Source organism: Arachis stenosperma, chromosome 1 (assembly GCF_014773155.1).
Source record: "Arachis stenosperma cultivar V10309 chromosome 1, arast.V10309.gnm1.PFL2, whole genome shotgun sequence".
NCBI lineage: Eukaryota > Viridiplantae > Streptophyta > Magnoliopsida > Fabales > Fabaceae > Arachis > Arachis stenosperma.
The window spans coordinates 129509452-129523597 of NC_080377.1; the positions used below are offsets into that span (position 1 = coordinate 129509452).

The 14146-nt window shown below is 33.2% G+C and overlaps 1 protein-coding gene across 9 annotated transcripts; it reads right to left on the reverse strand.

Moving 5' to 3' along the window:
- Positions 1 to 6328: 6328 nt before the first annotated feature.
- On the reverse strand, positions 6329 to 13124 carry LOC130973522 (EG45-like domain containing protein). Of its 9 annotated transcripts, none has more exons than XR_009084176.1 (5): positions 12922 to 13124; positions 12258 to 12558; positions 12033 to 12172; positions 11800 to 11914; positions 10806 to 11122 (listed from the first exon to the last, which is right to left on the reverse strand). XR_009084176.1 is itself a non-coding variant. In XM_057898093.1 (3 exons), exons 1-3 carry the CDS (start codon positions 13046 to 13048, stop codon positions 12166 to 12168), a joined length of 435 nt encoding a protein of 144 aa, XP_057754076.1. In that variant the 5' UTR covers positions 13049 to 13124; the 3' UTR covers positions 11694 to 12165. The 9 variants fall into 9 exon arrangements, 1 of the variants encoding a protein (XP_057754076.1); XR_009084171.1 differs by having other exon boundaries at positions 12014 to 12172; XR_009084173.1 differs by lacking the exons at positions 10806 to 11122; positions 11800 to 11914 and adding an exon at positions 6329 to 6924 and having other exon boundaries at positions 11988 to 12172.
- Positions 13125 to 14146: the final 1022 nt, after the last annotated feature.

Here is a 14146-nt window from a genome sequence, read left to right on the forward strand (position 1 = left end):
GTGATATGTGGTTGCCTAAGTTGTTTATGTTTATATTTTGCCTTCTTATTATACCGTTATATAATCAATGACTACATGTTTGTTCATCTTGTAACGCCCAGAAAACTAATGTTTTGATTATTATGTGGTATTTGAAATTCAACACCCATCACGAGTGTGACTATAATCTGATGCATAAATATATTATAGTATGGATTTTGAAGCATTAGCTATGTGGACTGTGTTCACCACATGTTGGTGTCACTCGTAAATATATTCAACTCACATGTACCAATTGTCTTATTTTTGCAATTCACTTGAATCATTCCAATTCTTCCGATATGCAATACATTCGTTCTTCCTTTGCATGATTCATTTTACTTATGTATTAAATGGTAGACATAATTGAATGATAAATGGTGTCAAGAACAAGTATTTAGACCAAAATTGCAAATATTGCTTCGAAACCCTAACTAAAATGAAAATAATGAACATAGTTTAGCGCTGATTATTTGTTATGAAACCACTCACTCATTTCCTTACGTTGTTTCCACTTTAGACCTTCAACCCAACAACTAGAAAAATATGAAGAAAAAGTGCTTGGGAACTAAAATAGCTTCAATATTCCAGAAAACCAATGAATGATTATATATTTTTATAGCCTAACAAAATAACAAGCCCAACAAAAAAGAGTATAGTAAGAAACATTAAATTCCAGCAACTAACCATCGTTGAGAAGGATAGACACATGGAATGTCCCTATGCCAAAGAATTTCCCTAGAAGAAGTCGCATTTTCTATAGTTGAAGTCCAAGATTGGATAAGCAATGATATCTAGAATCTTATCCAACATGATGGTGGAAAACTTGTTGCCTAAAATCCCAGTCTTTCCTGCACACAGGACCTTTAGCGACAACATTCATAAATCTTGCAAGTTGGGCATGATTACAAAATATCAAAATCGAACTTCACCATGCGAATTGTTGGCCTTTCTTAGAATGAAAGCCGGTGAGCCAACACGCAGATTTGCACAGACCCTCAGGAGCATCAGGTCCATATCTTCTTCGTATATGAAGATGTCATCCTCGGTTTGGGTTTCCTCGTTACCACAAACCCCTGAACATGTGAAGTTAAACGGATTGTAACTATAAAATTCTTGGATGCCTAGTTTATACAAGTTAATAAACCAATGTGATTGACATAGGTTCACATAAACATACATGTTGGCTTCGACGAGTGATCCCCATCAAGGTCTGCTTGGACACCACTTGAATCCGCATCCATGGTAAAATATAAGCCAATGTTGTTTGTTGGCATATGGCTAGAAGCATGCAACATGAATAGCAAATACTTAACAAAATGGAGTAGATAAAATGGTAATTATGACTCATTTGCATCTACTTTTGCAACCCTAGTCCAACCTGTTGTTCCTCATAGGACTTTTTAGAGTCTTTTCTAGCAGACTGTTGGCGAGAATCTCAATGTTGGTTTTTTTCAAACCGTCCGATTTTGAAAAAATTTTTCTACACAGCACGTCAATGGGTACGAAAGGTATTTCAACTAAATAATAAAGTTCATGGGCATGGAGGGAAAATAGCAACTCATGTGGATACAACGTATAACTTATTGGGTTGAAAAACCCAGACCCGTTGAAGTTATTTACATCCATTTTCCTAGCTTATCCAAAAATGCACATGCAGGTATGACTAAAAAAGATTCTGATGCGAACCCTTCTTCCACCGTTCTCGTCCCAGATCGGGTGGAGAGAAAAGCCTAACGCTACGCGGGCCTTATTATTATCTGAATCCTCAGCACATAGATGGACCTATTTTTCATTTCGGGCTCACTCCATATGACAACAATGTGTTGGAATGGGTTGAATTTTGCCTTCAATATTGCAGTTTAATGTATGGCCATATCATAGTTGGTAATAAAACTCATTTCGGTTGAAAATTATTCAAAGACAATACTTAGAGAATCAGCCACAACACTCATGTTGAGGTTCAAGTTACAATTAATTATAACTACAAACAATATTCACTAATTAGATACAACCAAGAAAGGGATAAAACATTCTACACAAACCAATTGTTTATTAACAAACCAACCAATCATTTTGACTAGAATTGAAGTGAAACATAAGCAGAGCAGCACACATCAGTTTTCCCAATCATAAGGCATTTGCAAGAGAGGCCACCATCTCCATCAGCTGTGGCATTCATCACAGATGGAAGGAAATGAATAACGTCTACACAGTTTTAGACAACACACATCAACGTCATCAGAACTAGTAAAAATAAGGCATACCTTACTTGTCTTGTCCTCGTCCACATTAAGTCCCCCAAGCCATGGACATGGGGTTGGCATCAACTTTTTCCTCCAGGTACACTACAGCCGAGTTCGCATCTCCGTCAACTATACTAGCAAGCTTACTCCTATCAACATAGTTATAAGCATTAGGGGTGGCAATGGGTAGGGTAAGGTACGGTTTGAACCTAACCCTAACCCTATTCGCGGGTTGAGTTTTTGACCAACACTCAACCTTACTCTACCTGCAGGTTGACAAAAAGAAACAACATTATTATGTAATCTAAAAAGTATAAAAATTAAAATTTTAATTCATACATTCAAAAAACACAAATTATTCCACAAATAATACAATTATCTCATACACAACATAATCATCAAATATTTAATTACACATAAAAGTCTTTATCTAAATAAATAACACAAACATAAATAAAATTATTTAATTCCATGTCTCCATGAGCATTTCATTTGTTGTAACAATACCATCACTAGTCTATGACTTCAGATACAACATCATTATCATTTGCAGTTTGATAATCAGGTTTTTCACCTAAAAATCAAAGATAATAAATCAATTTATTAATCAATCTATATATAAATTTAACATTACCATAAACAAATAGTTAAGTTAAATCATAAATAACCTCTTTGATGATATGCTATCCACAACCAGTTTTGATTATACATAAAAACTTCCACAGTATCTTCATGAAGACTATCACGATGAGGAGAAATTACTCGACCACTGCTGCTAAAAGAAGACTCAGAAGCAATAGTAGACATAGAGATAGTAAATATATCTCTTATAATTCTTTAAAAAGTTGGAAATCTAGCCCCATTTACTTTTCACTAAGTTGAAATATCAAAGTCAGCACTCAAATGATGAACATCTTCCTCTATGTAATGATCAAACTCAGTCTTTACAAATGAACCTTTTTTTCTCTTCTTTTGTCTGATATACAACTAGTAAGCAGTATTATCATCTTGCTGTTTTTTCATCTGTATCTCTTATGTAGAATCTTCAAATACATTACTTGAATTAAACGGATTCTGTTGGTACTCATGAAGTAAGTCATAACATATTTGTTTGATCCTCTCAATTTTACTTGAGCACTCATCATGATTTTGACATTGAGAATTTATACTCAAGCCTAACAAGTTTATACCTAAGGTCTAGAATGACAACAACACCCATCATGCCATGAATTTTTTTCTAATACTTATCAAATTTTACCCTTAAACTACATGCCATATTACTAATTAGTGGATTTGAAAAAACAAACCATTTTTTCAAGGCAACATTTATATCACATACTTTGTTAAAAAAAATATTAGCGGTTGGAACTTGAGTACCAGAAAACAATTATGTCACACCATAAAATAATTTTAATTTACCACAAATTTCTTTAGCAAGGTCCCACTCCTCATTGCTTGGAAAACTTTTGTAATTAGGATCCTTCTGTCTTAATCGAGGGAACACATTTTGATACAACTATTTTATATTACATACAAATGGCCTTGGCAATACACCTTCTTGTATAAGATGGATCAAATACAAAAGCATTTGCACCACTCCTTGCATGTTTAGATAATGAATTAACAATTATTGATTGCCTAGAGTTTGCTAATTTGATCCTTTTTACAATAGTGGACCACATGATTCTTCAAATTTGTAGTCCTATTTCTTGAATTGGCTCCAAAAACAGATTTGTAATGGTTGCATTTTGCCTTCTACTATTTTTTTCTCTTGAAATTGTTTAAAGTATTGTCAATAAACACTCTTCAAGCTCAATTTATTGCTATTTTCAATCGAAGCGGACTCTCCTAGAATAAAATTAGCGGTTGCTTCCACTGGGAGTTTTTCTTGTTGTTCTTCTGCAACCACATCTTGTGTCACTACATCCATGTTGGTACTTGACATTTCGAAGTGAATTCCTTACAAATATGTACAAATATAACATGTTCAAATACACTTTGTACAGATATACAAATATATTAATGTAACAGAAACAGAAACAACACTTACCAATAAACTCCCATCTCTAATTTCTTAATGATTAAATAATTTTTTTTACAGAAATAAAAATTTATGACAAATAATTTATATGCATATAACAGAAACAACATAAAGTCATGAACTCAACTCAAACTCAAATTAAAATCTGCATATGTACTTTTACACTATAAAATCATGAACTCAAATTAAAATTACATAAACTTAAAGAAAAATGTCAGCATCTGTTCCAACTTCCAACCAATCTAAATAAAAGGATTTCAACTTCACTCTTTTTGAAAGGTATAAGAAATTAAGATTTATTATTGTAGAAATGAGTCAAAATTAATTAAACAAATATTACTAAATAATTAACAAATAAACAATCAGCGTTTAAGTATTCATTAAAGACAAAATTTAGCAAATAAAAACACATTTATAACTATTTATTTTTGCAGATGTTTTCTCTTTTAAACAAACAATACATTACTCCATATATACTTATGCAATAAAGAAGCTAACATAGTGATAACTAAACCAATGAAAAATCCTTCTGCAACATAATTGAATTTCTTATTCCTAAACTGCTTGATTCACCTAAAAAGTCATCGTCCTTTTTTTTATTTCATATATACTTTAATAAAATAAAATAGAAAAGGAGCCAAACAATAACTCATATTTTTATAAGTTATGCTTTGAATTCACAATTACCAAACTCACTATCACAAATAATAATTCTATAAATGTTATGTCCCAATTTTCATTCACTCCCACTTTGTATTAAACTTTTCATCACCTTTATACGAGATTCTTAATTCTTATTCAAAGAAATATTTTCCAAATATCTTCATTAATGTATGTTAATTAAACCAAGGAATGACCAAATCAGAATTATGGCCAAATTTATCACAATATTAGGCAAAAGGTTATCCATTGAAGATCATGTTTAAATTAAATCTAATTATTAATTTGTTAAAGCACACAAAAACTGAAACACATACGCGCACTGTGCACACACAGATACATATCTAATTAAAATAAAATTAAATAATAACTGAGTTTTAGTTTTGAAGGCAGTTAAAAATACTTTGAGAATTTCAGCACGATGAGCAGGCGTTGAACAGAGAAATGAAGCATAGGATAGGGTACAATAGAGCCGGCGACCCGACGCAGGCAAGTTGAACAGAGAACGTGCTTTGCGAGCAAGCTGGCAACAAGAGTGAGGGGAGATTGCAACACCATTGGTGCGCGAAATTGTGATCACTACAACTTCACACAACTAACCAGCAAGTGCACTGGGTCGTCCAAGTAATACCTTACGTGAGTAAGGGTCGATCCCACGGAGACTGTTGGTATGAAGCAAGCTATGGTCATCTTGTAAATCTCAGTCAGGCAGACTCAAATGGGTATGGTGATGAACGAATAAAGCATAAAGATAAAGATAGAGATACTTATGTATATCATTGGTGTAAGAGCTTCAGACAAGCATATGAAGATGCCTTCCCTTCCGTCTCTCTGCTTTCCTACTGTCTTCATCCAATCCTTCTTACTCCTTTCCATGGCAAGCTCGTGTAGGGTTTCATCGTTGTCAATAGCTACCTCCCATCCTCGCAGTGAAAGCTAATGCACGCACTCTGTCACAGTACTGCCAATCACCGGTTTGGTTCCCTCCCCTACCGGAATAGAATCCCTCTTTTGCGTCTGTCACTAACGCCCAGTAGGTTACAGGTTTGAAGCACGTCACAGTCATTCAATCATTGAATCCTACTCAGAATACCACAGACAAGGTTTAGACCTTCCGGATTCTCTTGAATGCCGCCATCAGGTCCTGCCTATACCACGAAGATTCCGATTAAAGAATCCAAGAGATATTCACTAAGCCTCAGATGCTTGTAGAACAAGAGTGGTTGTCAGTCACTTTGTTCATGGGTGAGAATGGTGATGGGCGTCAATCATCACCTTCATCAAGTTGAAGAACAAGTGATATCTTGGACAAAGAACAAGCGGAATTGAATAGAAGAACAATAGTAATTGCATTAATACTCGAGGTACAGCAGAGCTCCACACCTTAATCTATGGTGTGTAGAAACTCCACCGTTGAAAATACATAAGAACAAGAGTGATCATTGGTTTCGGCCCCAGAGAGGGAACCAGAAGAACCAAGATGAAAATACAATAGTAAAAGGTCCTATATATAGAAAACTAGTAGCCTAGGGTGTACAAAGATGAGTAAATGACATAAAAATCCACTTCCGGGCCCACTTGGTGTGTGCTTGGGCTGAGCAATGAAGCATTTTTCGTGTAGAGACTCTTCTTGGCGTTTAACTCCCGTTTTGGTGCCAGTTTGGGCGTTTAACTCCCATTCTTGTGCCAGTTTGGGCGTTTAACGCTGGGAATTCTGAGGGTAACTTTGAACGCCGTTTTGGGCCATCAAATCTTGGGCAAAGTATGGACTATCATATATTGCTGGAAAGCCCAGGATGTCTACTTTCCAACGCCGTTGAGAGCGCGCCAATTGGGCTTCTGTAGCTCCAGAAAATCCACTTCGAGTGCAGGGAGGTCAGAATCCAACAGCATCTGCAGTCCTTTTTAGTCTCTGAATCAGATTTTTGCTCAGGTCCCTCAATTTCAGCCAGAAAATACCTGAAATCACAGAAAAACACACAAACTCATAGTAAAGTCCAGCAAAGTGAATTTTAACTAAAAACTAATAAAAATATACTAAAAACTAACTAGATCATATCAAAAACATACTAAAAACAATGCCAAAAAGCGTACAAATTATCCGCTCATCAACCATCATCAATGCGAGTTGCGGCAGACACAGCTAACGTGAGTAGCCACAGCAACACAGTCAGAGTGCGGAGAGATTTGGATTTGAGAGAAAAGGATTAGGGTTCTTGCACCACTGAGAGAGTGAAGGCTGTGAAATAAGGTTTGTAATCTGAATGGATTGAGGGCAAGTAGGTTGTTAGAGTTGTATTTATATCTCATTAAATGAGAAATGAGTTTTATAGAAATAAATATGTTAACATTACAAATTTATAAACTTAGTTCAGTGGCTAAAAATTTTTTGCACATGCTGAATGTTTTTTGTTCAACTCCCATATGTAACATTTTTAAATATATAATACATATATATGGGTGGTGCAGGTACGGCAGGTAGGGTTGAGGCTCAACTTGCACCCTGCCTGTTCCGCGTCCAATCTTACCCGCAGCGGATCGAGTTGGCAACTCTACCTGACCGAGTTGGGTCAGATTGGGTACCCGTAGGTAGGGTCCATGCTGTCAGGCCTAATAAGCATCTTTCTTCAGGAATCCAACTAGCGAATACCCTCCGGCCATGCCAGCCAAGATATTGCATCGTCTTAGACGTCGAAATTTCACACACCTGTATCCCATTTATTTGAGCTGTTGCCGCTTCTGTCATGGACCGAAAATTTGGAATTAGGTGGACCATGTCATGATGTGTGAGTGCATGTTCGTGATAACCTTTTTCACCCTCCACATGTTATTGCTCCTGTCAAAGTATACGCATATCCTTGCCTCACAGTTGGTCCTTGTCTTTGGCTTATGGGGCCACTTCCTATCCACCCGGTTGTAGTGTTTTCTATGTCTGAGTCCTTCTCTATTGCAAAAAAACTTCGCCTAATTAGGTTCCCTCCTTCATCCTTAAACATATCCCCTTTCTAAATTCCAAAACCATAAAACCTTCCCAACTTTTGATAGAAATCGTATGCATATTTTTCGTTTGGAAATACCTTTCTTAATATGTCGTCACCGGTCAAAGAACCAACATCTCTGTAGTCAACACCGTCATCACTCCGTGTGTAGAACACATTTTTCAAGTTGGCTGTTGTCATCTACAACTTCACAAGCACAACTCGTGACACAACCAATAATAACACACCAAATGAAATCGTATAGACATTCTCTTATGTACATTCATAAGTATTTTTAAACTCGTGCATAGCTGAATATGTAACCCAACAAACTTCAGTTTCCATCCACTGGGCATAACAACGAAATATTCTAAATCCAAACCACACAATTTTAACACTAGCTTAATCTATATCTACACAAACACATACTACCTTAACTACTACCGGCGAGAACTTGTCTAACATTGCTACATATTTTATATTTGTCAAAATCCATAACTTAGAACATACACACCACAATACAAAACCCACATTGAATCGAATAAGGGATTTATAAAAATCAAAAGGAAACTACTGGGAATAGAATCAAAATCATTAGCCGCTAAATTCCACTTTACAACTTTCTACAGAGAGAGATACCAGAACATACCAATCGCTCTAGACTCCAATCGTGTATGAAATGCCCTCCGATACTGGCCAACTAATAAAAACCACAATATTCTATATTCTTCGGGGACAACGTCACCACACTCCAGCTATTGCACCATCCAAGTATAACGGCTAAGGTTCTGAGGTTTCCTTCCCTTCAATTGTGTTCGATGAATGTGTTCCCCTTAATTCTTTTTCCTAGTTTACAATGATATTTTTTATATAAATTTAAAATCCTCTTTCTTTGATTGGATTTGCCATTTTCACTCATGTTTACTGGTTCTTAGTTACTAGGTTGGCGTTAAGAAAGATAGCTCTGACTACTGTCCTGATTCAAAAAATGTCAACACAAAACAATTTTTCACCCAAAAAAAGTCCAAAATGCACAGCCCAATGCTGTCAAAAATCCAATCAGCCCACCAAGTGTTTCCTTCCAAAAATTATTTAACCAGATACTTGCATTTATAATGACACCTTAACAATTAATCCTCTACAAAATTAATGGCCCACATCTGAAAACCACTTTTCTTTACTTCTTGTGTCAGGATAGTATCGTACATCCTGACTTCCCAGGTCCATGTAAATCCCACACGCGTAGTGTGATGGAGACATACACCTGGCATCCATACGTCTGGATGTTTCCTGATGTCCATACCATAGCCTTCACCAATATAGCATTAGTGCATTAAGACACCAACTATGTCAATCACTTTGAGAAAAGCATGAAATTTCAAGGTGCCTTCTATGCAAATTACTACTTTCATCTGAAACCTTAAATATTCAAGATCAATCCTCCAAAACCCCATCACAAAAAATGGCATATGAAGAAGTCAAACCACTCAATCCTATCTTTCTCTTTGTCTTTGCCATATGATCACATTTTGATTTTTGTTTCGTTTTTCAATACTTTCTGAAACTCATGATAAGACGACATCACTAATGTTTGTGAGGTAATTGCTCTCTAAAAAGTGGATTTAGTTATTTTGTGCAGTTGTGCCAAAAATAGAAAGAATAAAACTCTACAACCAAGTCAAAAGTTTAATCAAATCCAACCAAATTGTTATTAAGGGTTTTAAATCTACGTGCATACTTTTCTACACCTCTGGTGCTTCAAATTCACGCGCACACGTTCTTCTTCACCCATTTGTTCGTCTTCTTCTTCTTCTTCTCCTCATTTTTTGTTATCTTTCTCTTTTGTTATCGTCATTGCCATCACCACCACCACAATCTCTTTCTCCTCCTCTTCTTTCTCCTTCTTTTCTCACTTGAATTTCTTCTCCTCTATCATCATCATCATCATCATCATCATCACCACCACCATCATCGTTATCATCATCATCGTCGTCTTCTTGTACGTATCGTCATTATCATTATCGTTATCATCAAATTTTTGCCATATTGATGATGTTGTCTGATCTGAAATTGATTTAGATGTATTTTTGTTCATGATTCAGTCTTGTTTTTGTGTTTTTTTCGAACTAAATTTGTGCGTCACAATCATAAAGTAATTTCAGTGCACTTCTGAGTTAATTGAGGTACATTTAGTCTTGTCACTTGAATTTGGTGTAATTTGGTCATCAAATGTAATTGTAATGGTTTTGGCATCATTTAAGCCATATTGATGATGTTGTTTGATCTAAAATTGATTTTGGATATGTGTTTTGTTCATGATTTAGTCTTGTTTGTGTACTTATTTTCAAACTAAGTTTGTGTGTCGTAATCATTAAGTAATTTTGGTGTATAATAACTAACAATATCAACTACAAAATTATATATCAAAGTAACCACACAAAATACACAACACTGAAAATATTTTTTGTATGAGAAGTAATATTTCTAAAAAGAAGAAGTAAGAGCAACAGAAAAAAGAAAAAAGAAGAATAAAAAGAACGGAAAAATACATCATTAAAGAAGATATTTTTTATCGGTGTCAAAACTAAAAAATTTATGTGTTATTGTTAAAAAATTTTGGTGTTATTTTTCTGATAAATTATGCACAATTCAAAACTTTTTTCCTCTTCTTCCTCATCTTCTACTGCTTTTTCTTCTTCTTTTTCATCTTTTTCTTCTTCATCTTCTTCTTCTTATTTCATTTTCTTATAGTTCTTCTTATTTCACTTTCTTATAGGAATAAAACAAAAAAAAAGAAAAAATTAAACAAAAAAAATAAATAACTGCAATAACATATGAAAAAAGAGAAGGAGAAGAAGAAGAAGAAACAAAAATTTCGGTATTATTTTTTAATAAATTCTTCACACTTTAAAACTCTCATTCCTTCTTCTTCTTCTTCTTCTCCTTGTTTCATATTCTCATAATTCTTGTTTCACCCTCTTAACAGGAACTTGTGTCACGGTTAAAAAATTCCCGTGTTAAAATTGAGAAACTTCTGTGTCACACTTAAAAAATTTTGGTGTTATTTTTTGATAAATTCTGCATAACTCAAAACTCATAATCCTCTTCTTCTTCTTCATCATCATGGTCTTCTTCTTTTCATGTTCATCTTCTCCTTCTTGTTTTACCTTCTCATAATTCTTCTTGTTTTACCGTATTAACAAGAATAAAAACAAAAAATCAAACAAAAAAAAGAAAAAACACATAATGCTGCAAAATCACTAGAAAAATAAAAGAAGAAAAGAAAAAAAATGCAGCAATAATAGTAGTAATAAAAGAATGACAATGAGGAGAAAATATGTGAAGAAAAAGAAGAAACACAAAGAAGTTGGAGATGTTGAGAAGTTAGAGCGTGTAGACACGCTCTCTCTAATGAAACTGATTTTTATTAGATTTGGACCAACTTAATTAAACTTGGTTGTCAAAAAGACTTGAATATGTTACATAATTAAAATAAAAAATACAAATAGTTTAAGTTTTTAATGCATTTATTTTGTATTTATTAAAAAAATATTTAAAATATTTCATTAATAATAATCTTATTATATATTTTTAAAGCACATATTAACTGAACTCGTAAAAATTTAGGACTAATCTGATTGAGTTAAAACTTGGAATAAAATTTAAATCATTAATTTTACCATTTAACTTTATAATTTTTTAGAATATATTAAAAGCTAATTACTAAATCAATTATTCACATAAAATATATATCGCAATATATAATATACACATAAAAAATAGGTTAAATAATAATATTTATACACAAAAATATAATAATTAATTTAATAGTTAATTTTTTTTATACATATAATACTTTTAAATGTGGAAATGCCACTCCAAAAGCATCCAAAGGCAGAAGTGAGGTAGAAACATCCTGTGTAGCTTATTTGCCTTGGTATACTTGATTCTAATATCCAAAGCAACCGCCCCTACACAGATCCAAAAAAAACGCACACACACCACGAAAATAAAAACAAAAATAAATAGTTGAGAAATCCGTACACTTGAAATGTTAAAATTGAAGGCACCTTCGACGTAGGTACGTACTGCCTTCTTTAGACAAATATCTTCCTTGATTCAAGAGTCGCCACTTTTAACACTTGACTTTTGAGCCGCCACGCCAATAATAATACAGGGTCCCAATACAGACAGCACTAGCCGAAGCTACATATACCAATCATCACACCCTGCACACACAGGTAAATCTTAATCTTTCAACTAGGTAGAAGAAGAAGAGCCAGATCAGAGTTTAATTAATTAATTAATTATTACTGTTGAAATTCTATGTTGATTAAGACGGCAGTTGTATTGGCAATACTGCCGAATGCCTTGTCGGACAACACCAAGGTAGTGCCGCTAGCCGAGGCGGCCGAAACAGCGGTGGCAGCGTAATCAACGATCTTGATCTGAATGCTTTGGTCGGGAATGCAGGTCCTTGGTTGCTCCGCACTGATGCATCTCACCAGATACTGCCTCCCGCAAGCTGCCCCATTGTCCCATATTCCATCTCCCGCCGCCGCAAACAGATTGCTCGATGGGAACTCTGTGGCTTCCGTCCCATAACACTTCGAAGCTACATAAAACAAAAACAAAATAAAAAAATGATGTGAAAATATATATAAAAAAATAATGACCTTAATAAAATTCATGTTAATTTTTTTTTAAAAATGTATAAGTAGTCTTAATTAAATTATTATATATACAAAATAACATTCAAACTCTATCATTTTTTAAACTGAATAATGAATTAACTATTAAATTAACCTAAGTTGATTAATATAATAGCTATTATAATATCCACTTTATATATTATTTTTCACAATATTCTTCAGTTTTACACGCAAAAAGTTAATCCATCTCAAATAAAATATTCATTTAACTTGGTCAAGGAATTACTGGATATGTAGGACAGAATTCGCGAGCATGTAAAACTTACGTAAATATGGAGGGGAGTAACTAGCAGCGGTTCCAACATCGGCTCTGCAGGGGAAGAAAAGGTGGAGAACTATGAAGGAAACTATGAATGACGATGATAGAATGCGTGTTGCTAATGATGATGACATGATTGCAGCGTATTATTGATGATGTTAAAAGCGCAGAGAAAATTGGAAATGAAAAACTCTCAACATTCGACATTGTTATGGCTGTGTTGTATATATTCCGCGTTCACACACGTATGTGGGCCACTTTGACGCGTTTCTTAAATAATTGATTAGTTAAAATTTTTTTTTTTCTTTTCTTAAAAAGATAACTTTAATGTATAACGATTTTGCTAGAAAATCAATTAAAAGATAATAAACTAGACTCAACTAATTGAATAACAGAAGATTTATATATATTGTAGTTGGTTCTTTAATTTTTTTCAATAAAATAACGTAATGAATAACTTTTTTTTTTATATCTACTCCTTATTCATACTTAGGTTTTTGATCAATAATGGGTACAACAGTCGCCCAGAGTTGACCACGTTAATTTAAATAATTAATACTGAGTTTTTATTTTTTTATTAATATTTAATATCTTATTATAATCATTTTAATTTTGGATTTAGCTAATTTATGTCATAATAAGAACATATGTTAAGAATACATTAATAAAAAACTTTTAAATTTTTAATATATTAAATATATTAAAAATATAAAAAAATAATTTCAATAGTAGTTTTTAGTCAAAAATTTTTTTATATGATTCTTTAAAATGTGTCTTTAGGTATAAGTTAGCAAAATATTTTAAATTTTTTTATTTAACACCCAATTTAAATTTTGGCTATTATGGCATTAGACAAATTGTTCATGACAAAACAAGTTCAATTCGATCCTTGTTCTTTAAAGTTAAATTTGTTTACAAAGATAGAATACTAAGACAAAGATACGAGAATATAAAATTATATTTGATAGAGAAGATATAAATAGAAATAATATGTCTAAATATATTGAATTAGTTTATTTTGTGTTTATTCTAAGAAAAGATATGAAAATATTAATAAAGACACAACTTATTTTTTATTTTTTTATTATTTTTATTAATTTTTCATAATTATATTTTTTATTATTATATTTTTTATCTCAAATTTCTTTAATGAAACAAATGAAAATAAATTATATTTTTATAATTTGTTCTAATTTATCATCAAACAGAATATAAGAATATAAAATTTTGTG

Coding starts and splice junctions, on each gene's coding strand:
- LOC130973522 (XM_057898093.1), bottom strand. CDS start 13,048: ATGTCATCATCATTAGCAACACGCATTCTATCATCGTCATTCATAGTT. Junction 12,559..12,921: donor TTACTCCCCTCCATATTTAC/GTAAGTTTTACA, acceptor TGTTTTATGTAG/CTTCGAAGTGTTATGGGACG.